The sequence below is a fragment of the Chelonia mydas genome, chromosome 5, assembly GCF_015237465.2.
Source record: "Chelonia mydas isolate rCheMyd1 chromosome 5, rCheMyd1.pri.v2, whole genome shotgun sequence".
NCBI lineage: Eukaryota > Metazoa > Chordata > Testudines > Cheloniidae > Chelonia > Chelonia mydas.
In genome coordinates this window covers 22,483,509-22,507,976 of record NC_051245.2, presented here as the reverse complement: position 1 = coordinate 22,507,976, position 24,468 = coordinate 22,483,509, and the positions used below count along the sequence as shown (strand labels likewise).

At 42.8% G+C, this 24,468-nt stretch overlaps 1 protein-coding gene across 1 annotated transcript in view; it reads left to right on the top strand.

Moving 5' to 3' along the window:
- Positions 1-343: 343 nt before the first annotated feature.
- GOLPH3 (golgi phosphoprotein 3) overlaps positions 344-24,468 on the top strand; it is a 40,631-nt gene continuing 16,506 nt past the window's right edge. Inside the window, exons 1-2 of the mRNA XM_037902610.2 lie at positions 344-787; positions 21,314-21,445. Coding sequence (XP_037758538.1) covers positions 575-787; positions 21,314-21,445 — 345 coding nt within the window. The 5' untranslated portion in view covers positions 344-574. The remainder of the gene's footprint in view (positions 788-21,313; positions 21,446-24,468) is intronic.

The window sequence follows — 24,468 nt, the reverse complement described above, 5'->3', positions numbered from 1 at the left end:
CGGGCCCCCCCTTTCTGTCCCAGAGGACCCCCCCACGCGGTAACTGCGCCCCTCTCCTCTCCCTTTGGGGGATCCCCACCCCGCAAAGGCTCCCCTCTCCCTGTGGGGGATCCCCGCCCCCCAACCGCCCTCCTCGCCTCTCCCTGTGGGGGATCCCCGCCCCCCAAGCCTCCCCCTCCCTGTGGGGGATCCCCGTCCCCCACTCTCCCTGTGGGGGATCCCCGCCCCCTCTGCCTGGGCGGGATCCCCGCGCCCCGAGCCGCCTGGCAGGGTCCCTCCCCCCGGCCGCGGCTCTTTCCGGTGCCCTCCCCCTGCCCGGACTGCCACATCCTCCGCTGACATCAGCCAGCGCCGCCATATTGGAGGAGAAGCCGCGTCCCGTCCGCTGCCTCCTCGGCTGCTCCCGCTGTCGGGGGAGCCGGCCCCTCTGCCCCGCGCGGCCGAGCCCTCCCCCATGAGTCCCCCCGGCCGGCCGCAGCCCCGGCGCGGCTAGCGACAGCCCCTGTCCCCGGCGCGGCCCCCCCGCCCCGCGCGCTCGGGCTTTCTCCCGCCCCCCGCGCCGCCGGCCGGAGCCATGACTTCCCTGACCCAGCGCAGCTCGGGCCTGGTGCAGCGCCGCACCGAGGCCTCCCGCAGCGCTGCCGCCGACAAGGAGCGGGTGGCCGGGGGCGGCCCGGAGGAGGAGGGCCGCCGGGACGAGCAGGGCGACGACGAGAAGGGCGACTCCAAGGAAACCCGGCTCACCCTGATGGAGGAGGTGCTGCTGCTGGGCCTCAAGGACCGAGAGGTGCGGGGGGGGGTATCTGGTGCGGGGGGGGGGGGCTGGGATCTTGGGGGGGGTCTGGTGCGGGGGGGGGGGGGCTGGGATCTTGGGGGGGGCCAAGGACCGGGAGGGAGGGGGGCTGGGATCTTGGGGGGGGGCCAAGGACCCGGCGGGAGGGAGGGGGGCTGGGATCTTGGGGGGGGGCCAAGGACCCGGCGGGAGGGAGGGGGGCTGGGATCTTGGGGGGGGGGCCAAGGACCCGGCGGGAGGGAGGGGGGCTGGGATCTTGGGGGGGGGCCAAGGACCCGGCGGGAGGGAGGGGGGCTGGGATCTTGGGGGGGGGCCAAGGACCCGGCGGGAGGGAGGGGGGCTGGGATCTTGGGGGGGCCAAGGACCCGGCGGGAGGGGGGAGCTGGGATCTTGGGGGGGCAAGGACCCGGCGGGAGGGGGGGGCAAGGACCCGGCGGGAGGGGGGGCTGGGATCTTGGGGGGGGGCAAGGACCCGGCGGGAGGGGGGGCTGGGATCTTGGGGGGGGCAAGGACCCGGCGGGAGGGGGGGGGCTGGGATCTTGGAGGGGGGCAAGGACCCGGCGGGAGGGGGGGGGCTGGGATCTTGGGGGGGGGCAAGGACCCGGCGGGAGGGGGGGGGCTGGGATCTTGGGGGGGGCAAGGACCCGGCGGGAGGGGGGGGCTGGGATCTTGGGGGGGGGCAAGGACCCGGCGGGAGGGGGGGGCTGGGATCTTGGGGGGGGGCAGGACCCGGCGGGGGGGGGCAAGGACCCGGCGGGAGGGGGGGGCTGGGATCTTGGGGGGGGCCAGGACCCGGCGGGGGGGGGCAAGGACCCGGCGGGAGGGGGGGGCTGGGATCTTGGGGGGGGCCAGGACCCGGCGGGGGGGGCAAGGACCCGGCGGGAGGGGGGGGGCTGGGATCTGGGGGGGGCCAGGACCCGGCGGGGGGGGGCAAGGACCCGGCGGGAGGGGGGGGGCTGGGATCTTGGGGGGGTAAGGACCCGGCGGGAGGGGGGGCAAGGACCCGGCGGGAGGGGGGGCTGGGATCTTGGAGGGGGGCCAGGACCCGGCGGGGGGGGGCTGGGATCTTGGGGGGGGCAAGGACCCGGCGGGAGGGGGGGGCTGGGATCTTGGGGGGGGGCAAGGACCCGGCGGGAGGGGGGGCTGGGATCTTGGGGGGGGCAAGGACCTGGTAGCTGGGGCAGGGGCAGGGGACTGGATGTGGGGGCGGGGAGGGAATTGGGGTTGGAGCCGAGGACTGGGCTGGGATCTGGGATGTGGGAGAAGCCTGGGGCCTTGTGGGTGGAGGGAGGGCTGGGATCTGGGGCAGTAGCCCAGGGCCTGGTGGTGGTTTTGGTGGTGGTGTTGGATTGGGGTGCCTTTGGAGGATTGCCTTTGGAGGATTGCTTTGGTGCAGTGTATTTGAGAGGAGTAATGATTCTGAGGAAGAGGAGGTTTGGGTGCATGTAGGGGCTTTTTAGGTGACTCTGGGTTTGGGGATAAAGGCAGGGACCTTGAAGATGCGGGTAAGGTACTCCAGAGACTATTGGGGGTGGAATTGGGGTACCAGGTCAGAGCTGTTATATTTTACCCAGCCTCCCACAGCTCATTTGGGGCTCTGGGAGACTGGTCAGTTTCATGTATTTGGTTGCACACAATAATACTAGGTCTTGGGGGTTGCTAAATTAATTGGATTTGCCAAATTGCAGGTGTAGATGTCAGTATGTGTAAAATATTTTGTTTTTTAAAAAAATTCTTTGCAATAAGCAGTTCTAGTTTAGTGTATGTCAAGATTTTATTTGTACCTCTTTAAAATGCTGGGAGATACGTTTATTTCTGACAAAAATGGGCTTCAGACACGAGAAGTGAGTAAAATTTATTAAGCGTGGTGGTAAACAATTTTTTTCCTTGAATTTAGTATTTGAAATTTATTTTATTTTTAGTTGTGTTTGTGACATGATTATAGAAGGATCTGGTTTAGTTCTACCAACATCTTTTTTTAGGGGGGAGGAGGGGAGAAAGGGTTTAATAGGGATAAAGAAAACAAATTCTGAAGTAGCAATCCTACAAAAGGGGACTGATTAGTTTGGTACATATTATAGACTAATGCTGGTCTTTCATTCAGTTTTGATGTCACCTGTAAACTTTTCAAGCCAACTAGCAAATGCAGGCAGTGGGGGGAAAGAAGGTACCTTCAAATTGTGTGTGTGCATTAGTAAGGTCTGATGTGAGATGGGACTGCTAGCATTATGTTTTGGATGACTTTTATTGCATGAAACCTAAAATTAATTAGCTGACTAAGAATGGCTAGGTTGAGAAGCAGCTGGTATAAAATTGTGTATATTTTATTATATCCCTATTTCCTGTCTCTTGTGTAATACTTGTTGTCTTAGGACATGTTCTTGTAATTGGATCTGCTTGAGTGGGCCTTTGCATTTGTGTGGAGTCCCAATAAAGTCATGAGGCCTCCACATTGACACATGGATCCATCCATGTGAATCTGATGGCTGTATCAGGGCCTAATGCCCTGGTCTTATGTATATTTACATAAGACTCTTAACTTTACACACAAGAGTAGTCCCACTGAAGTAAGGTTAAGCAAGTGCTTAAAGTCTTTGCAGGATCAGGGCTTTGGACCTCAAAATTCTCTTTGTACAGGTTATGTATCAAATTTTTATAGTTAGATCATTTATTCTATCTCTTTCATAACTGCACATCCCCCAAGAGAATCGAAGGGCTCTTTCTACGGAAAGGAATCTTCTGTTGAGTATACTTGTATTTAATGTTTCTCTAGCAACGCAGATATTCATGGTACTTTACAGACAAAAGAAATATACCTGTCCCAGAGAGCATACAGTTGAGAGAAAATATAAAGAGACATGAGGTCATCCACTGGGGTTAGGTAGAGGACATGAGGACAAGGGCTACAGCAATATGCAGTTCTTGAGGTTTGTGATAAATTTATCATGGGGTTATACGCTTTGTGTCTGTCTACTTAGCTCTTCTGTAGAGCTTTCTGTTTCCAACTTAAAATCTGTCAACTTAAAATCACTTATCTTTGAAAATATTTTACCTTCCATTGCTACAAGTAATACTTAACATTAGTAAACAAAAATAGTTTTCTCACTTTTTTCCAACTAGTCTACTTTGTGCATTTGACAGCACTTTATAGTCAGTTTAACTGTTTCTTACTGCATGGTTGGTTTCCCCTGTTTATGTGGGTCTTTCTCAGAGCAACAGTATAGAGAAAAACATTTTTAAAATGAGTAAAGTGTGACTGTGAAACCACAAAAAGTGCCAGGGAGACTTAGGAGCAGGCGTAGTATTCAAAAGTACTTTAAACTCACTTTTAAAATTGACAGGTTTCAGAGTAATAGCCATGTTAGTCTGTATTCTGTATGCATCCGATGAAGTGAGCTGTAGCTCATGAAAGCTTATGCTCAGATAAATTGGTTAGTCTCTAAGGTGCCACAAGTACTCCTTTTCTTTTTTTAAAATTGACTAAATTTCAAGCTGACAAAGTCTTATCCACTTACTACGGTGGAATATAATCGCCTGCAAACAAAATGATTCAGTGTTGAGTTCTAGTTATAGAAAACTTTAGTATAGTTTTATTGAATTAAGATCACATGTTCTCCTAAAAGCTCTAGGTACCTGGCAGGAAAGATTCATTGGGAATTTATTATTCATATCTTAGCTAAATAATAGCTCTACCTTTTTTTTCTTGGAAGACTTGAGGGAGTGGTGGAAAGAGTCTAGACAGATGTGTTAATATTCTGTCAATATAATTTAATATAATCTAACATCACCTAAACTGTATACAGAAGGAGCCCTGTTGAAATGTATGCAATTTGTAATTTAAGTTTGTGGTGAGACTTTCTTTTAAAAAAACTTTTTGAAAAAGGTTCAAATGGCAATGTAGCTTTTGGAATTTTATACAGCTAAATATGTTCAATGTATCATAGGTTTTTATGTGAATCCTATCAAAAGAGGTGCACTATTTTAGTTAAATCATAGCAAAATTCTTAAAGTATGCCTGCTGAGTGTAATAACTCTATTTTTGGTTCAACAAAGCCTGGGACATCCTTGGTATGGAGAAATTTACTTCTCTAAAAACAAAAAAATACTTTATCTTGCATTTTCTGTGTGCAGTATACACATGTTCAGAACACAAAGTCTGTTGGCCTTTGATCCTTCCTATGATATTGTTCGTACATTTTGAGTTCATTTAATTTTTTTCCTGTTGATTATTCTTCTTTATTTTGTTTTTTCCACATGCACATAACCGTTTCTATATTTTAATAGTCAGGTAACATACAAAAGAAACAATTTTTAGTAAAAAAAAAAAGAAAAAAAGTATATATGCACACATACATGTTTCACGTTAAACATTCTGATGCATACTGTATTATAAATAATATAGATACTGAGGACACTGATGTAAATACATCTTGAGCCTATAGGCAAAATACTGACTTACAAAGGTTTAAATTTCTGTTAACCTCCTGCATGCAAGCAATTTTCTATAGAGGTATATAGTCTGTGAGTGACACTACTGTGACGTTTTAGATAAAAATCCAACTATTCCAATTTTTTGTTACATGGTATAATAGTATACAAAAAATACTATGGATTTTGGAGACACAGATAGGTGATATGCCTTTTGTATAGAAGACAAAAGAATTGGCAAAATGATGGCCGAAGGAGTTATGTATGTTTATGATCATTTTTGCATGTTTGTGGGTCTGTAGCATACACAGAATGTTCAGGATCATATTTTTAAATTACTACAATAATGCTACATTGCTGCTGAGTAGTTTTCCGTTATTGGTACATTTAAACTTCCAGGAACGGTGGGTGTTCGGTAGACACAATCTCTTTAAAGTGTATATTATGAAATAGTGACGTATCTAAAGATATCTGGAGTTGTTGGGTAGCTTGAACAGTCTTGGAGGCTGAAATGTTCCAAAGCTCAATCAGATATTTCAATTAATAGCAGTGTGACATGCTACTGGGACAATGGAGACTAATGTTAACTGGCAGATGTGGTGTCCTTGGGGGAACAGCTAACATATTGGAACACAGTGCATAACTAGGATACTTCAGGGATCATCACATCTTCAGGAAATTCTGCAATTCCGCTGGAAACCCTTCAGAAGTTAAGCACTAAAAAGGAAGTCCAGTTCATCCAAACCTTTTAAAACTGTTGTCTAAAGGAGAAATGTATTTCAGAGTGCTTCAGTTTTATAGTCCATTTTTACCATTTAACATTTTTACAGTTTTTTGCTTGGTAAGTGCTTAACGAATGATTTGTGTCTAATTTTGTAACTCCAAAGTTTTCTTTGCTGTGATCGAAAGCAATGATAATTTTTTAATTAACAGAATTCTTGTTTTAAAAGTAGCTATGTGTTGAGCATGAATGTACAAACTGATAAAAGGTGGTGGACCAAAATAACTCTACCAACCTTAGGAATATTGCACAATTCTGACAGTCCAGTGTCTTACTCATGCCCTAATAATTCTTGTTCTCTGGCTTTTCTTTCAGTTTTTGGGCCTAATCTTTAAATACAGGATCTATTGGAATTCACTTAGAGAGTTTTGGCATTCTAATACAGTACAAACTTCTGCGACACAAGGGTACTTATTTTTTTGAAGTAGGAGGATGACAAATGGCTTGTTGTTTTACTGTATTCTGTTATAAAATGGTACTCACAAAAGGAGCAGTGAAAGAGGGTTACTCTTTGAACTTACTGAAGTGTATAAGGAAGATGGAGCAATAAATATTGGGAGGATAGATTTTTTTGTTGTTTTTTTTTAAGTGTAATTTAAAAGAGAAGTACAGACCAGTTTGCTCTTAACAGCTCTTGTTCATCTTTCATACAGCCTCTAGCTCTGGGGTCAGTCCCCTTGAAAAGTACCAGGTTGGGAGTTAGCTGCTTTCTGTAACCGCTCCTTGGTTTTTTTGAGTCCTCTTAATAAGAAATGGAAACTTTTTCAATCATAGCAATATATACAGCTGCTCTCTACAGATGTGCCACAACTAATCTATTTGGAGAAGCAGGATGAATCATGAAACAAGCCTCAGTGGGTCCTCTGTTTTATTTCCATAGTGTAGATAATTGATACGCTAAATACAGATCAAATATTTTAACTGATTCCCAGTGTGCTGAAATAAAACTTATATAAATTGTACAATATGTTGAGGTACTTGCTATTATCTGTTGCAATTTAGACCAATATAATAATTTTGCTGTAGGCTATAACTGTGAACTTTTCTTGGCACGCGCACACACAGAGAAGTTTAATCAGGAATTTTTGTAGCTTGGGCAGCAGTAGATATTTTTAGTTTCCTTGACTCTTTATGAGCTGGAGACTGGACTGTTAACTTATGGAAGAAAAGTAATGTTACGTCATTTTACCAGGTACTGAAATATCTCACAGATCATTACAGATGCTGGCTGGGAAAAATTCTGTAGAGGAGAGCAAGCTTTTGAAAACTTCAAAATTGAAAATTGTCCTACAGAAAGTAGTACATAGCTTTTTTATTATATTAACTTTCTTACCCAAATTTTAGCTGCGTAGGGCTTCAGGCTGTATGTGGTTTTCACTGTGCTGACACACACAGACTAGCTGAGATGCATCTGCTCTCTAGTAACTCATCTATATTGGACAGAGGTCTACATAGAGAAACTTGATCACAGTCTGGTACTAAAATTCTACGTTCATTTTGACTCTTGACAGTTAATCTTTTAACTAGGCATTTAATGACTAACCTCACAAGTTCATTTTTTTACAATTCCATACAAAAATCTTAACTTTTTTTTTTAAGGTAGCACAGTTAAGTATTCGAAAACAAAAACTGGCAGTGTTACATGTACACCCTTTATTGTGTACTATATGTGCAGCTGTTCTGTTCCTTGAAATTGCAGAAAGCATGATCCTGGATGTAGGTATCTTTCACCCATATTAATAGGCCTAGTCCTTGGGGAAATAGGTATTGGGTATACTTTTTCAACCTTAATTCATTTTTCCTCCTCCTATGCCTCTTGTGCATATGGATTAATAAATTATTTAAATTTATTAATATGTAAAATTTCTTGGATAATTTTTTCCCTACAAACGTATGTTCGTTCACATATGTAGCATCTAGAATCTTTTTCATTACTTAAGCTGGCCCATTAAGCTTATAAAATGAGTATCTGGCAATCTGTTTCTCCCCCACCCCCCCAGGTGTTAAACATCTGCTGCTTCCATGGACTTCAGTGGCATTTGTGGGAACTCACCACTTTTGCAAATCAGGCTGGTAGGCTTTTTGCATGATTCTTCTCTCGGGTATTTCTTTTAGTACCTTTGTCATCAGCTATGAACTATACATTTGCTTTTCAATCAGTGTCACAACCTCCTTAGATGCAATTCAGGAGCTAAGATAGCTGTGTAGACAACTTAGCTGTGAACTGAGGTGGCCTTTATATACCAGCCAATGTTCACTTTTCTATGTTACGTACTTAGTGCTGGCGTGGGTAAGAATGGTTTTACTGTGTAATTCAACATGAGTTCAGTGGACTCAGTTGTACTCTGTCGTCCCCCCCCTCGTCCCCCATATCCCACCATCTTAACTGTGGAGATTTCTATTCTTGTCAAAGGCATCTGAAGGCAGACTGGATCTCTTTGACTTGGCAGGGTTATGAGGCTGCCCTCTTTAAGCCTCTCCCAGATTTCTCTGTCTTTAAAGCAGCACAAACTGTAGGCTACAGACCTCTGGTGACAGAGCTAATTTAATTTTTTAAGGGAACCAGCAAATCTACTCTTCTTGAGCTTTGGGCTCAAGGTTTTACTGAAGCATTTTCCTGTCTTTTGTCATCTACCTGGACCAAAGTGGTAAGGAAGGAGAAGATTCAGAAATGGTTGCTCAGCCTGTCACAAAGGATCTGCAGCTGCAAAAGAGTCCAGACTCCGGGGAAGATCTTATCACCTCAGTTCCCAGCTAGTGTATGCATGGTGACAGCACTGAGATGTCTCAGTGGGTTCCAATGAAGCATTGTCTCTCTGGAGAAACCAGTAAACTATGTCATCCACACGCCTTTCCTTCTCCACCTGTGCCCGCCCCCTCCAACTTGGAGACTGTCCCATCCTTTCCCATGGGGAAACCCTGCTCCTAGGAATGTAAAAGAAAAATGGCTAACCATTAACCGGACCTTAACTGGTAACCCCTGCTGCAGGGTGCGCCAGGCTGGCTGGAGCAACCTTGCCCGGCTGTGCTGGGCCACCTAGGACCCCAACCCCGGTTGTGCTGGCTGCCCTGGGCCAAGCGGGCTGGAGCGGCCACACCGGGCTGGTGGGACCCCAGCGCCTGCCGCCCCATGGCACCCCACCGCTGGAGCGACATCAGTTAACCAATATAATTTTAACTTTTTGTAACCGATATTTACATCGCTACGTGCTCCTCCTATCCCTGTCTGGTGGCTTCAAGCCTGATTCCCAGGCAGATGGATGCTTGAAGGATCCAATTCTGTAGTCCTCAAATGTTCTCAGAGAAATAGAACTTAGACTCACACATTATGTGTCATTTTACTCCTTCTCTCCACAACTCACTAGAGAGTCTGGGATTTGAAGGGATGATAACCCTGAGCTCTGGTTTTGACTTCGACTTGAACCTTCACAAGCCAGAAAAAGGTCAAAGAAAAAACTGACTTTTTTGTAATAAGAAACACCAATCAAAGACATTCAAAAGCAAGAAAATGCCAAACAAATTGTTTTGGTCTATTTCAATTAGAAGAAGTGGAATTTTCCCAGTGGGATTGGGGAAGAGGAGACTCACTTTTACTCTTCCTCCTCTCTTGTGAAAGAAGGTGATCGTTACCCTGGGGGTTCAGACTGAACAAGTGAGAGCTGACAATGAGAGACAACCACCCAAAACTGAATGCTTTCCCCTTAAATCTGCGCAGTGCATCTTCCTCCATCTAGCATTTGAAGATGTGTTGAATGTGAGGTCCAGGACTCCCACAGATTGTACTTACTGCCAAAGCACAAGGGATATGTATGGTAGCAGCCACTTCCTGAGTCCAAGACAGTCATTCAATTTGTAGGCAAGTTTTTACCTAGAGAACCCATGAATATGAAGGTAGTCTATTGTAAGGTGCAGTTACAATGCAACTTTAAATGTCCTTTTGCTCCAACAATGCTATTATGGTTCCATTTGAGCATTCCCTGCTGGTAACTCATCAGATTGCTGAATCCCATGTGTTTGAAGCCTCCGGAGTCTGAACAGAGCCTGTCTTGGGATCTCCTTTGAGTCGCACCTATGTATGCGGTGCAACTGTTTAAACCCTAGAATTGGTGTTGACTCCTTAAATTCTCCCTGTAGCCTAAACACATTTTCTCCTAGAACTCCAGCCATCGGGTGATCTGGTTCCACAGTTTATTTCAAGGGGTATGTGGTAAGTGTAATACATAAAATGCAGAGACACTTTGCACAAGAGTCTAAAACCATTGCGCTTAATTGCATGAGAAATAACAGATCTATACAAAAATAATAAATCCGATATACATTTCCCTGCGTCAGTTTCCTGACCACTCCTAAGCATTCTTAGGGCTAGGGTCTGTTGAGGGTCCTCCACCTGCAATGCATGGCTTGTCTTCTGAAACATGGAGTCTTCTCCCTCCAGCTCACCTTCTCTGACCTTGGCCGCCTTCTTCCCGCCTCTTGCCCAAAACTTCCAATGTGGTGCTCTCCATCCTCCTCTCTCCAAGTCCTTTAATAACCGCTTAGTCCCTCAGTCAGGTGGTTACTGGATCAGCCTCATCAGATAATCCTAGACCCTTACCAAGTGACTTTATTGCTAGGCAACCTCTCTCTGGATAAACCAGTTCATCTAGGTGGGAGTCAGCCTATTTTAGAGTGATTCCATTTCATTGGGAGAGCAGTTAAGTCAGTGACCTTCTAAGATTAGCCCTTTGCCACCAGCCTTTGGAATTCCAGTTTAATGTGGAAGTAACATGACAGCAGAGAAAATAAAGAACCCAATATCCAAAGTGGAGTCTGCAGTCTGAAACTGATACAAATTCTGTTTTATGCTGGGGTCTCTTTATATGTAAGTTATACAGACAGATTCACCAGATTGTCACAAATGTATCATCCTTATTAAGATCTGTCCTGGATTGGACAGAGAAGGAGGTTGTTTGTTTCCTCAAAGAAGAAAGTAATCACTAGTAGACTTCTGAGAAGTCTGTTTCCTAATGTTTTTCTTAACCGAAATATTGGCTTGCGACATGTTGGAAATAAATTTCCATTGAATCACAAAGAGAGCTCGTTAGAAGCAGGTGCCTCAGTAAGTTGTCGTTGTGACACTGCTTATTGTAAACAATTACTGTTTTAATCCTCCCTTCTTCCGAGTAATGGATTTTTCTGCTGTGAACATCCCACAGTTAAGATAGTGAGGTATTTGGGGGACAGACAAAAACTTACTCTGACATGCAAGTTTTGTTTTTGAGCCATTCATGTCCTGCAGTCTGACCCTGAGGATTATTTCTGAGATGCTGCAGAATTGTTGTTTCTGCAGACCTGTCGCCTATAATTGAAGGATCTGTTACAAATGAAAATTAGTTTACTTTATAGCACAGCTGAATATTTGCATTAATAAGAAAGTAGTACCTTCCAGCACTAGAAGCTATTGTTCCGGGAAAGAGTGGAGGAGGATGTTCCCTTACCCCTAGTAGGGACAAAAGTTCTCATCTGCCCATGTAGGAAAGAGGGGGAAACATTACTTAAGAAGGTGGGATGTTTCTGGATAAATTTCTAGGCAAGAAAAGTTGCCTGTAGAATTCCTGGTTGAATTTCTTTGGCCTGTGTTGTGCAGAAAGTCTGATAAGATTATCACAGTTGTGCCTTCTGGTCTTAATCTATAAGAATAAATTTCATCTTCTGACATATCCCTTCTGAGATAGGGAAGTGTTATTGCCTTGTATAATGGTACTTGTGAAACTTCATCTGGAATACTATGTGCAATTCTGGCCTCCCATGTTTAGGAAAGATAAATTCAAACTGGAACAGGTGTAGGGAGGGGTACTAGCATGATCAGAGTAATGGAAAACCTACCTTATGAGAGGAGACTCAAAGAGCTTGGCTTGTTTAGCTTAGCCAAAAGAAAGCTGAGGGGAAATATAATTTCTCTCTATACATACAGCAGAGGGATAAATATCAGGGAGGGAGAGGAGTTAATTAAGTTAAGCACCAATGTGGACACAAAAACAAATGGATATAAACTGGCCATCAACAAGTTTAGGCTTGAATTTAGACAAAGGTTTCTAACCATTACAGGAGTAAAGTTCTAGAATAGCCTTCCAAGGGGAGTAGTAGGGACAGAAAACATAACTGGCTTCAAGACTGAGCTTGATAAGTTTATGGAGAGGATGGTATGATCAGACTGCCTACAATGGCATGTAACTGATCTGTGACTGCTGGCAGCAAATATCTCCAACGACTGGTGATGGGACACGAGATGGGGAGGGCTCTGAGAATTCTTTCCCAGGTGTCTGTCTGGTTGGTCTTGCCCACATGCTCAAGGTCTAACAGATCATAATATTTTGGGTCAGGAAGGTTATATTGGAAGAGACCCTGAGGTTTTTTTGTCTTCCTCTTCAGCCCTGGGGCATGGGTCACTTGCAGGTTTAAACTAGTGTAAATGGTGGATTCTCTGTAATTTGAAGTCTTTAAATCATGATTTGAGGACTTCAGTAACTCAGCCAGAGATTATTACAGGAGTGGGTGGGTGAGGTTCTGTGGCCTGCTATGTGCAGGAGGTCTGACTAGACGATCATGATGGTCCCTTCTGGCCTTAAAGTGGAAATGGCAGAGGTGCTTCTTTGTTACGGTTTTCACAAAGAAGATTGGTGCCGATTGGACGTCTAACATAGTGAATGCCAGTGAAAATGAAGTAGGATCAGAGTCTAAAATAGGGAAAGAACAAGTCAAGAATTACTTAATATCTTCAAATCACAAGGGCCTGATGAAATGCATCCTAGAATACTCAAGGAGCTGACTGTGGAGATATCTGAGCCATTAGCAATTACCTTTGAAAAGTCATGGAAGACAGGAGACATTCCAGAAGACTGGAAAAGGGCAAATATAGTGCCTATCTATAAAAAGGGAAATAAGGACAAGCCGGGGAATTACAGACCTGCCAGTTTAACTTCTGTACCTGGAAAGATAATGGAGCAAATAATTAATTTTCAAACACCTAGAAGATAATGAGATGATAAGTAACTGTCAGCATGGATTTGTCAAGAACAAATCATGTCAAACCAACCTGATAACTTTCTTTGACAGGGTAACAAGGCTTGTGGATGAGGGGGAAGCGGTAGATGTGGTATATCTTGACTTTAGTAAGACTTTTGATACTGTCTTGCATGACCTTCTCATAAAAAACTAGGAAATACAGCCTAGATGGAGCTAGTATAAGGTGGGTGCATAACTGGTTGGAAAATCGTTCCCAGAGAGTAGTTATCAGTGGTTCACAGTCATGCTGGAAGGGCATAACGAGTGGGATCCCGTAGGGATCGGTTCAGGGTCCGATTCTGTTCAATATCTTCGTCTGTGATTTAGATAATGGCATAGAGAGTACACTTATAAAGTTTGCGGGCGATACCAAGCTGCAAGTGCTTTGGAGGATAGGATTAAAATTCAAAATGATCTGGACAAACTGGAGAAATGGTCTGAAGTAAATAGGATGAAATCCAATAAGGACAAATGCAAAGTACTCCACCAGGAGGGAACAATCAGTTGCACACATACAAAATGGGAAATGACTGCCTAGGAAGGAGTACTGCAGAAAGGGATCTGGGGGTCATAGTGGATCGCAAGATAAATGAGTCAGCAGTGTAACACTGTTGCAAAAAAAGCAAACATCATTCTGGGATGTATTAGCAGGAGTATTGTAAGCAAGACATGAGAAGTAATTCTTCCGTTCTACTCCGCGCTGATTAGGCTTTAGCTGGAGTATTGTGTCCAGTTCTGGGTGCTACATTTTAGGAAAGATGTGGACCAATTGGAGAAAGTTCAGAGAAGAGCAACAAAAATGATTAAAGGTCTAGAAAACATGACCTATGAGGGAAGATTGAAAAAATTGGGTTTGTTTAGTCTGGAGAAGAGAAGACTGAGAGGGGACATAACAGATTTCAAGTACGTAAAAGGTTGTTACAAGGAGGAGGGAGAAAACTTGTTCTTAACCTCTGAGGATAGGACAAGAAGCAGTGGGCTTAAATTGCATCAAGGGCGGTTTAGGTTGGACATTAGGAAAAACTTCCTAACTGTCAGAGTGGTTAAGCACTGGAATAAATTGCCTGGGGAGGTTGTGGAATCGCCATCATTGGGGATTTTTAAGAGCAGGTTGGACAAACATCTATCAGGGATGGTCTAGATAATACTTAGTCCTGCCTTGAGTGCAGGGGACTGGACTAGATAACCTCTCGAGGTCCCTTCCAGTTCTATGAGTCTGTGTCCAATGGGTGGAAAAATGGGTGAGGAAAAACCAGAAATGATGGATGAAATGGGAACACAGTTTAATAAACCTTCATCAATACACTGATAGAAGGCAGACTATGAACATCAAAATGGTTTGAAGCCTTAGGGCAAGACTGGACTTCTTTTGCTACAGACAGCTATTTATAGCAAATAATGTCTATTTTCCACCTTCAGATGACCAGAAGAACATGCTGTTTCCTGTTAGATGAGGACCTAACACGTTTTAATGCTAGTTTTTGTCACCAGCAGGTTAGACTGTTGCAACTGACTACCTGGGGATGAGCATAACCACAACATAGAAGCTGCAGCTGATGCAGCTGAGTGGCAAGTCTCCTAAGCAACAAAGGGTGACATGAAGGATTGCGCATGCGATCCAAGGATTTCAAGACTCTCCATTAATTTCCAATACAAGTTTGATGTCCTGGTCCCAATCTACAGGTCTGTTAATGGGTTGGTACTTAATTACCTCTGAGACAATTTCTGTGACCCACTGAGACAATTGCACTGCACAGTGCCAATACAGTTTAAGATACTCAAGATAAGACTCTCAAAGCTGGGGCAGAATAGTCTTTCTAGCACAGTGATTCTCAAACTTTTTTTAGTAGTGACCCCTTTCACATAGCAAGCCTCTGAGTGTGACCCCCCCCCCATCAATTAAAAATGTTTTTTCATATATTTAACACCATTATAAATGCTGGAGGCAAAGCGGGGTTTAGGGTGGAGGCTGACAGCTCCCGACCCCCCATGTAAGAACCTTGCGACCCCCTGAGGGGTCCTGACCCACAGTTTGAGAACTCCTGCTCTAACAAGATCTCAACTATGAAACTTCTTGCCAGAGGACACCTGACTCAGCCCAAGCCTAACTGTGTTGAGTTCAAAATGTATTGCTCATCTTTTCTATACAGCCTTCTCCCTCACCTCCCTCCCCCCTTCAAAAAAGAAAAGAGGGAGGAAGGGAAGATAGGCAAAACTTCCCTGAAAAGTTGGAATGAGAAGGGACAGTGAAGAGATGGGAACAGCTTTGGGGCTTTTTTTCCCCTCTTACATAACTTTATTGTTTAGACTCAAGGTAAACACTTTCATTTTAAGTATCAAATTTTCGGAGATTCATTTGTTAGGGTGACTTAGAAAAATCAGGATTATAAAAAATGAGAAACCAAAAAGAAATACTATTTCACATTCTAAAAAGTAGGGTTTTTTGCCCTATGGTTTTCTCATAGAAATGCTTTCTGGATTCCAAGAAGTATCTGATAGATTCTGCTTTTACTCATCTTCCTAGACAGAGCTATTTCTGAACATGTTGTTAGGAAAAGCTTGATTTTTTTTTTTTTCCTTTGCATCAAACGTGTCCTCTGGAAATGTGGCCGAAGCATGAAGGGGCATACCAATGTTTAGCACATCTGGCATGTAAATACCTTACAGTGCCGGCTACAAAAGTGCCATGAAAACGCCTGTTCTCACTTTCAGGTGACATTGTAAACAAGAAGCGGGCAGCATTGTCTCCTGCAAATGTAAACAAATTTGTTTGTCTGAGTGATTGGCTGAGCAAGAAATAGGACTGAGTGGACTTGTCGGCTCTAAAATTTTATATTTTTATTTTTGAATACTGTTATTTTTGTACATAATTCTACATTCACATATCCTCTTGCTTGACACACTGTTCCCTACAGGATGGTTGTCTAATTTTCCCTAATTTCAGACATGATTAATCAGTTCAGTTGGTAGGTATGCCCAAACTTAATTGACCCGTGGTTGTGTTGTATGGGCACAACTCAACTGTGTATTAAAACTGGGTCAGATGAGTGTTACAGAAATGTTGTATTTATAGATTACATTGTAGTACCCAGCAGAGCTGAAGATGCACTGTTATCACATACAGTGGAACCCCAGTTATCTGATCTAATTGGGACCAGGGCACCATAGGATAATCAAAAATCTGGATAATCCAGAGAATGGGCAAAGAGCTTCAGCCCCGGGGCAGCAGGGTTTGGGCCATCAGCCCTGGGATTGTTAATACAGAGAGCCAGGTAATGGAGGCTCAGATAAAAAGGGTCCTACTGTACTTTTTTTTTTTTTAATTTTTTTAATTTGAGACTTCATTATTGCCAGCCAAGTTTATGGACTAGCAAGGCATAGTGACAGTAGGAAATGAATCTCCTCAGGTGAAAGTACTTGTACCAATATCTTGAATTGCTGTATGGAATTAGAACTATCTGATCTGATAGAGCTACAACAGTTGTGGGAGAAACGACTGTAGATTGCACTGGTTCAACTGGACCTGAATGAAACACTTTCTCAGGTTTACAACCACTTGGTACAAAGAATGCTTTCAAAATGCCTGGCATAGCTACTGTGTTTGTGTGGGTTGAAGATATACAGGGATTACAAGTTTACAGTGCTTCAAATGGTTGGTTTTAATGCTTTTAGACTAGTCCAGATAAGGACATGAAAGGCTTGAAAATTTAAAAAAGTTCTTTTCCTGCCAACTTTGGCTTCATCTAGCACAATTTTTCTCTGATTTAAGTGAAGCAGAAACCGGCGCATTTACTTATCTGTCTGTGTGCCATTGTGGAAGTGAATATAAATCTGCACAATTGAAGAGTAATATTTTAGTTATCCGCTCACTGCAGAACCGTAGGAGGAACTCGTATATGTTCTGGTGTCATATTAAAATGTGACTTAAAAAAAATACATTGAGAGAATGATCTTTCCATCGTTAAGATCACAACCAGATTCCAGTATTAACCTTATTTTTAGCTTCGTGTAACTTTGGTTAGCAAAAATTTGTTTGACCTGAAAATTGCCAGGTTCAATTTGAAGGCAAAGCTGAATTTTTGTAGGTGAGTTGAAGAAATCAGTGTAACTGTTCATTTACAGGTCATAAAAATAATACCTTGATGTGAAATGTTGATTTGCCAAACAGTATTGAACTCAAAGGCATTTGTTCTAATACAAACTTTGAGCAGAGAAAATTAGCTCTTTAATATTTTGCCTGTTCGTTGAGAGAGTTAAAAAAACTTACCTTCTGCTTAGTAATTTTAAATTAAGTGTTTAAAACTGGTTAGCAGACTTCTACAAAAAGTCATAGAAGGTGGTGAAACAAGACTTCCAAGGTAGGTTGTGGCATCCTCATCAGTGGAGGTTTTTACGAACAGGTTAAGCAAAAAACTGTCAGGGATTTTCTACGTTTACTTGATCCTGCATCAGCTCAGGGGGCTGGGCGTCATGCCTTGTCAAGGTCCCTTGCAGCCCTACATTTCTATGATTCTGTAAGATGAGTAAATCAAGGATAGTTAGCAGTGTTTCTGGTGAGGGTTGTGTGAGTGGGGAGGAATAGTACCATGTAATAGTGCTCTGAGTTGTTCAGTGTGATCTGATTTGAATTAAATTGTTATAATGGTGACAAATACTTATTCTCTTCCTCTTCTACTGAACCAAGAGGTATGAGTTAACTGCTTCTTGCTAAATCAACCTTTTATGTGAATGTTTCTATTATGTGTGGTCTTTGCTGTGAACTCGAATATGATAATGCTTCTGTCTGAATGCCATCAAAAGCCCAATTAGTATGGCAGGTTTAAAATGTCCAGAATGTTTGGGTTTTTTTTTGTTTTGTTTTAAATACTCTCCTTGGTGACTGTGTTCGTAGCACTGCAATCTGTGCTCCTTGAAACATGATGCTACTTTACATTTGAGTCAACTAAATTCTGTCTGAATCTTTCATCAAGGACTAATTAAAAAAAAGATGAGAACTTAGGTGGTCTCATTATTTTAATGTCTTCTAATCCTCTAGAGGGAGCATAGTTATTGTTTGTTAAGATTGTAATCTTTTGAGTTGCCTTTCGAGATTACGTGATTGAAAACTGTTACATGGTTAATGGCTTAACTCATACGCAGGAGTGTAGTTAGGGTGACCAGATTTCCCGATTTTATAGGGACAGTCCCGATATTTGGGGCTTTTTCTTATATAGGCTCCTATTACCCCCCACCCTCTGTCCCGATTTTTCACGTTTGCTGTCTGGTCACCCTAAGTGTAGTCATGTGTGTTTTTGGATTATTGGTGAAGTGGGGAAGTTTATATCTATAGGGATTACTGTGATAATAGTGAAACTAACTTCAACTGATCCAAACAATTCATTTAAAAAAAAAATCAAGGTTCTTAAATGACAACTCTCTATAAAACACTAGGATTTAAAAGCAAGGAAATAAATAGTTAATGAACCTCATGAATCTTAAACTGTCCATATCATAAACACATTTTTATCAAATATAAGGAAAGGCATATTTCATTGTGGCACAACCTTAACTCTGGTCAGTGGGTTTTTGTGTTTTTGTTACATTTCAGTATATAATTTTTCTTTCAAAGGATGCTGTTCAGTGAGAAATGCTAGTAGGAAGTGGCAATGGAGAGCCTGAGACATAAGCCCTTGTATCAGAAGCCTGTTATGAAGCAGGTCCTGCTCACAGAATCTGGCAAAAACAGGGCTTATGTCTCAGGCTCTCTTCCTACTACAGTGCCATTCTGATCAGGCCAGTAATCCATCTAGTCTAGTGTCCTGCTTCTGACGATGGCCAGGACCAGATATTTCAAAGCCCATAGTGGACAAGTTAAGGAATAACCTATCCATAAAAGAAGCTTCTTTCTAGCTCCCATTAGTTAGTGGTTGGCATATGCTCTTGAGCATGTTTTTTTGTTTTTATTTTTTTAAATAAACTGTATTAAGATGTTTGTTTCATCTAATATAGTGGTGGGCAACCTGCAGCAGGCCACATGTGGCCCATCAAGGTAAGCCACTGGCGGGCCGCCAGACCGTTTGTTTACATTTGCACAGCCACCCGCAGCTTCCAGTGGCCACAGTTCGCTGTTCCCGCAGCTCCCATTGGCTGGGAACAGTGAACCGTGGCCACTGGGAGCTGAAGGCGGCTGTGCAAATGTAAACAAACGGTCTAGTGGCCCGCCAGCGGCTTACCCTGATGGGCTGCAGGTTGCCCACCACTGGTCTAACAGCTGTGGATTTTGTCAATATTTATATAACATAAATATTCCTTTTTGAATTTTACTGAATGAACCCGTGGTTATTACTGACACTTTGCAGCAATGAGTTCCACAGGTGCTTAATGCTCTGTTTATTTTTATATATAAAACACTTTACTCGTCATTTTTAATATTTTGATCAGTTGACAGAATTTTTGTTACTGTTCATAATTACTGTGAGAATAATGTATATTTAATTTGATAAAAACTACATATTCAACATTAATGTATAGCAAAAGCATGAATGCACGCATGCACTTGTTTTAGCTTGGTATAGCTATACACGTCGACATATTTGGTTCGAGAGCAATATAAAATCTTATGCTTCATGGTTTAATCGAATCTTTTTTGGGAGTTAGCATGAGACTTTCATGATTATCTCAGATCTGCCTACTGGGGGGTTTCTTGCACCTTCCTTTAAAACATCTGGTGCTTGCGAGTGCTGAAGACAAGATGCTGGTCCAGATGGACCATGAGTGTGATCCAATATGACTTTTCCTATAGTCCTTTGATTTTGATTTTCTTCTAAAGGGTTTGGTTTTGTCCTATATTTTAAGTTTGCTTATGAAAAAGTAGTTCATGAAACATCCTTAAATTGCTATCTTGTGGCATATATAAATGCTATTTTACAATAGGCTTCAAAAATACTTAGCCAGTTGTATTCAGAACATGAAACTGACTAGAAAGATAGCGAATTATGATAGAATTGGTTTGGAAAACTACTTTATTCAGTGTACTCCTCTCAAGCAGAATAAAGTGTTGCATATAATTAGGGGTCTACCAGATTCATGGCTATGAAAATTGTGGAATGGACCGTGAAATCTGGTATTTGTATACTTTTTACCCTAGGGTAAAAGTATACAAAGGTACACAGCGTTTCTCAAACTGGGGGTCCCAACCCAAAAGAGCATCGCAAGTCTACTGGAGGGTGGTTGCAGTATTGTCCCCTTACTTCTGTGCTGCTTTCAGAGCTGGGTGCCTGGCCAGCAGCTTCCATTCTCTGGCTGTCCAGCACTGAAGGCAGAGCAGAGAGTGGCAGCTGCTGGCTAGGTGCCCAGCTCTGAAGGCAGCACTGTTGCTAGCGGCAGTGGAGATGTAAGGGTGGCAGTATCATACCATGCCACCTTACTTCTGCGTTGCTGCTGCTGGTGGCACTGCCTACAGAGCTGGGCACCTGGCCAGCAGCTGCTGCTCTCCGGCTTCCCAGCTCTGAAGACAGCGCAGAGGTAAGGGTGGCAATATAGCAATCCCCCTACAATAGGCTTGCAACCTCCTTTTGGGTCGGGACTCCCAGTTTGAGAAGCACTGCAGAGAAATCACATATTTTGCGAGTTGGTCACGGCATAAATAGCCATGTAATACATCTGTGAAATTTGCTATTTATGCCGTGACCAACTCGCAAAATATGTGATTTCTCTGCATTTTAAGTAGACCCCTTCATATGATCTGGGATTGCTTATTGATTATTATGCATAATCATGCTATTTACATTAATAGCAGTCTGAAAGGCAGTATTAAGCATTTCATCAGGGCCTTTCTACTTATGAATGTAAATGTAATGTTATCATTGCTCAGGAAACACAGATGATACTATTCAACCAGTAGAGTGTCCAAATTAGACTACAATTTAAACTTTGGGGTCTGAAAAATGAATTACAAAAATAATTTATATATACTGCTTGTGCATATGTTTAACTCAGCACACTGAAGATAACTAAAAAGCTGTCATTTACTGCAATATATGTTTTAATTTTCTAATGTTTCACCACTCTTCAAAGATAGAGATTGAGAAACCAATTAAATAAATGTGGGGTAGGTTTTCGGTATAAAGTGGTGGGTGAAAAGCTAATTTTTCTAGGTTTGCACTGGTAGGGAGACAAAAATTGACCTTTGTCTGAAATTCTAAGATTTGACTAGGGAAGACAGCAAGACTTTCTGTTTTCAGGTACAGATGAAAAACTTTTGCTTAAAGTTGTCTTCCCTTCTGCAGGGTTACACGTCTTTTTGGAATGATTGTATCTCCTCTGGATTGCGTGGCTGTATGTTAATTGAATTGGCATTGAGAGGACGTCTTCAACTGGAGGCGTGTGGAATGAGGCGCAAAAGTCTATTAACAAGAAAGGTAAGAGAGAGAGACAAACAAAATCTTATTTTTTTCTGTAGTGTTCTAAGCAATAGGCTAGGTGTAAATTAAAATTTGAATAATGAAAAAAAATCTTTTTCTGTATTGAGATATGTTACCCAATCATGGTCAGGGCCCAAATGTGCTAAGGGCTGTAGAGTATACTGATTATGTTGTGTGTGTATATGCTTCAGCACCATCCCTACTCTCATTAACTCCTTTTAAAAATTCTTCAATTGATGTGCAAAACTTCAAAAAATTGAAGCATCTGGGCCCCTGTTCAGTAAAATACTTAAGTGTGTGCCTAATGTAGCACAAGATCCGTCTCACTGAAGTCAATGGAACTACTCATGTACTCCGAGTTGAGCATGTGCTTATGTACCTTATTGAATCAGGGCTCTAATTAAACTAAAAATCTGAGTCAGTCTTTAATCCATCACTTCTGCACCTGGATTTTGCAGGTTTTAAATTAAAGTAACTCTTTATGGAGATTCCTGTAATACTTGGGGGTTATTAATCATAGCGGCGTTAATGGATATTTATAAAATCAAGTTATTGAAAAATGGTTAAATGTTGCCTTTTTAACATAAAATAAATGTACTTTTGTGGGCGGACTGCCCTGTCAGCGTTATCTTTTGGTCAGCTTTTTTTAAAGCAGAGTTTGAAAACTTTCCAAACCTCCTCCCAGCCTCCTCTACTTCTGAAGAATTGGACCTCTGTTCAGGCAGACAGATCTAACTACTGTTAAGTCTAGTCCAGCAGTATTCAGCCTTAATTTGTTTGCACAGAATCTTTCCCCTTCTCAAAGCCTCATACAGTTTCTTTGGTTTGTCAGACGTTCAAGAATATTTCTTAAAGGCTATATTTATTCTGGATCCTCATACCAATACTGTTTTTCTTCCCAGAATTTTGTTAACTGCTTTTAATGAGAGTCTAAAAGATGTATTATGTGAAATTATATGAATATGTGCACGTGTGGAATCAGGAAAAAAACCAAATAGCCATCTTGCATTTTGTTTTGTTGTTGGTGTGTTTTTAAAAAATAAAATGAAAGACAACTTGGAGTTAAAAGACGTTTCAGTCTTAGGTGCTTTGTTTTTCTGGTGTGTGTCGCTGTTGAAAGAATACTTTTTTCGTCTCTATATTCCCATCTTTCCATATATGAAAGACTTAACCTAAAATGGATGAAAAGGTTATGCAGTACTTAAGGAATAGCAAAGCTAAAAGCTCTAAATGCTAATAAACCTCTACCCGGATATAACGCGACCTGATCTAACACGAATTTGGATATAATGCAGTAAAGCAGTGCTCTGGGTATGGGGCTGCGCGCTCTGGCAGATCAGCGCGTCAGCATGTCTGGCTCCGACGCTGCTCTGAGCGGTGTGTTAAGGGTGCTGGGCCGAGGGGTTGGATAAGGGGCAGAGGTTCTCGGGGGGCGGTCAGGGGACAGGGAGCGGGGGTGGGGTTGGATAGTTTGGAGGTTCTGGCGTGGGGGGGTACGGGGGCGTTGGATAGGGTGTGGGAGTCCTGGGGGGCCTGTCAGGGGGCAGGTGTGTGGATAGGGGTGGGAGCAGTCAGGGGACAGGGAGCGCGGTGGAGGGTTGGATGGGTCGGGGGTTCTGAAGGGTCAGTCGGGGTGGGAAGTGACTATTAATAATGGAAATGCTCAAGGCCAAAGCAATTTCGATATAACGTGGTTTCACCTATAACGTGGTAAGATTTTTTGGCTCCCGAGGACTGCGTTATATCAGGGTAGCAGTGTAATAAAAATGTTGATCGTTCACATCTCATACTTACAGGGGCACTTTCAAGGTTCATTTGCTTAGAATATGACCTACTTTAAAAAAAAAAAAAAAAAAAAAAAAAAGCCTTGCATTGTTTATTCCATCACAATGGAGTGTGCATGCTTTTTACCAAAACAGATGCTAAAATATCAGCAGCCTCATAATAAAAAGCGCACAAGAACATCTTGAAGAAAGTGATTTATTTTGAGCTTTGAAGAGAGACTTAAATACTGTGGCAAAAATATTGAAATCATGAGGCCTATTGAAATGGAGGGGCTAGTGCATTCAGTTTATCCATCTTATTTTGAAACATCACAGATTTTAATCTGCTAAGTTTTGAGGATCACCCAGACCAGTAAGGGATTCTGTCAACACCTGCCTTGTAACTTTGGGTGCCTTAATGCTGTGCTGCTTTGGATCACAGCTGACACACCAATAACCAGCCCATAAGCTTAAAAGTTTCACCCTAGCTTCCACCAGCCTAGTGACTCTTTGCAGGGTAACCCCAACAGCCTTCCAGTCCTGAGTCTCTCCAAACACATCTGCCCACAGTTCTGAACTACCAGACATTGGAACTTTCCCCCTCTGGTTCATCATTCCCAAAGGTGTGAAAAGAGCCCCATATTATCAGTTCACTTTGGCACATGCACTCTACACAGTTTGCACAAGAGACCTGCTTGGGATAAAAAATAAACAAAAACATTTATTTAATAGAAAAATCACAGATTCAAAGATGAAATAGTAAGGGAAAGCAAATGCATATAAATTACACAAAATAAACATAAAGATGCAACTTCAGGCTTTACACTTCTATGTTAGATAAATTCACTTTTCTAATACCAGATATCTATTGCCTCTGAACAGTTTCCCAGCATGCCCCCGCGTCCTAAAGGGGGATCCAGCATTCACAGACAATCAAGACTATCCGTGAGTTCTGGATAGCCTTCTCTTCAACCTTTTCTCTTTTAAGTGTTTTCAGGGGAGTTTTCTCTCAGACTATAGTGGTTCATGGTAGGGGGAAATTCCCTCTTGACTATAATGGTCCATCATTGTCTTTTTCTGGGTTATACCATGGATCGTTACTTGTGTCTGACTTTGGCTAAACATCTGGCTGAGGAGGAGTACCTCCCTTCTTTCAGGTGTATTTGAAATTGTAGTACAGATTATGAGCATAGAATACTATGTATATAAATGTATAGATTCACAGCCACAGTCTGTGTACATATCTCATAATGACCA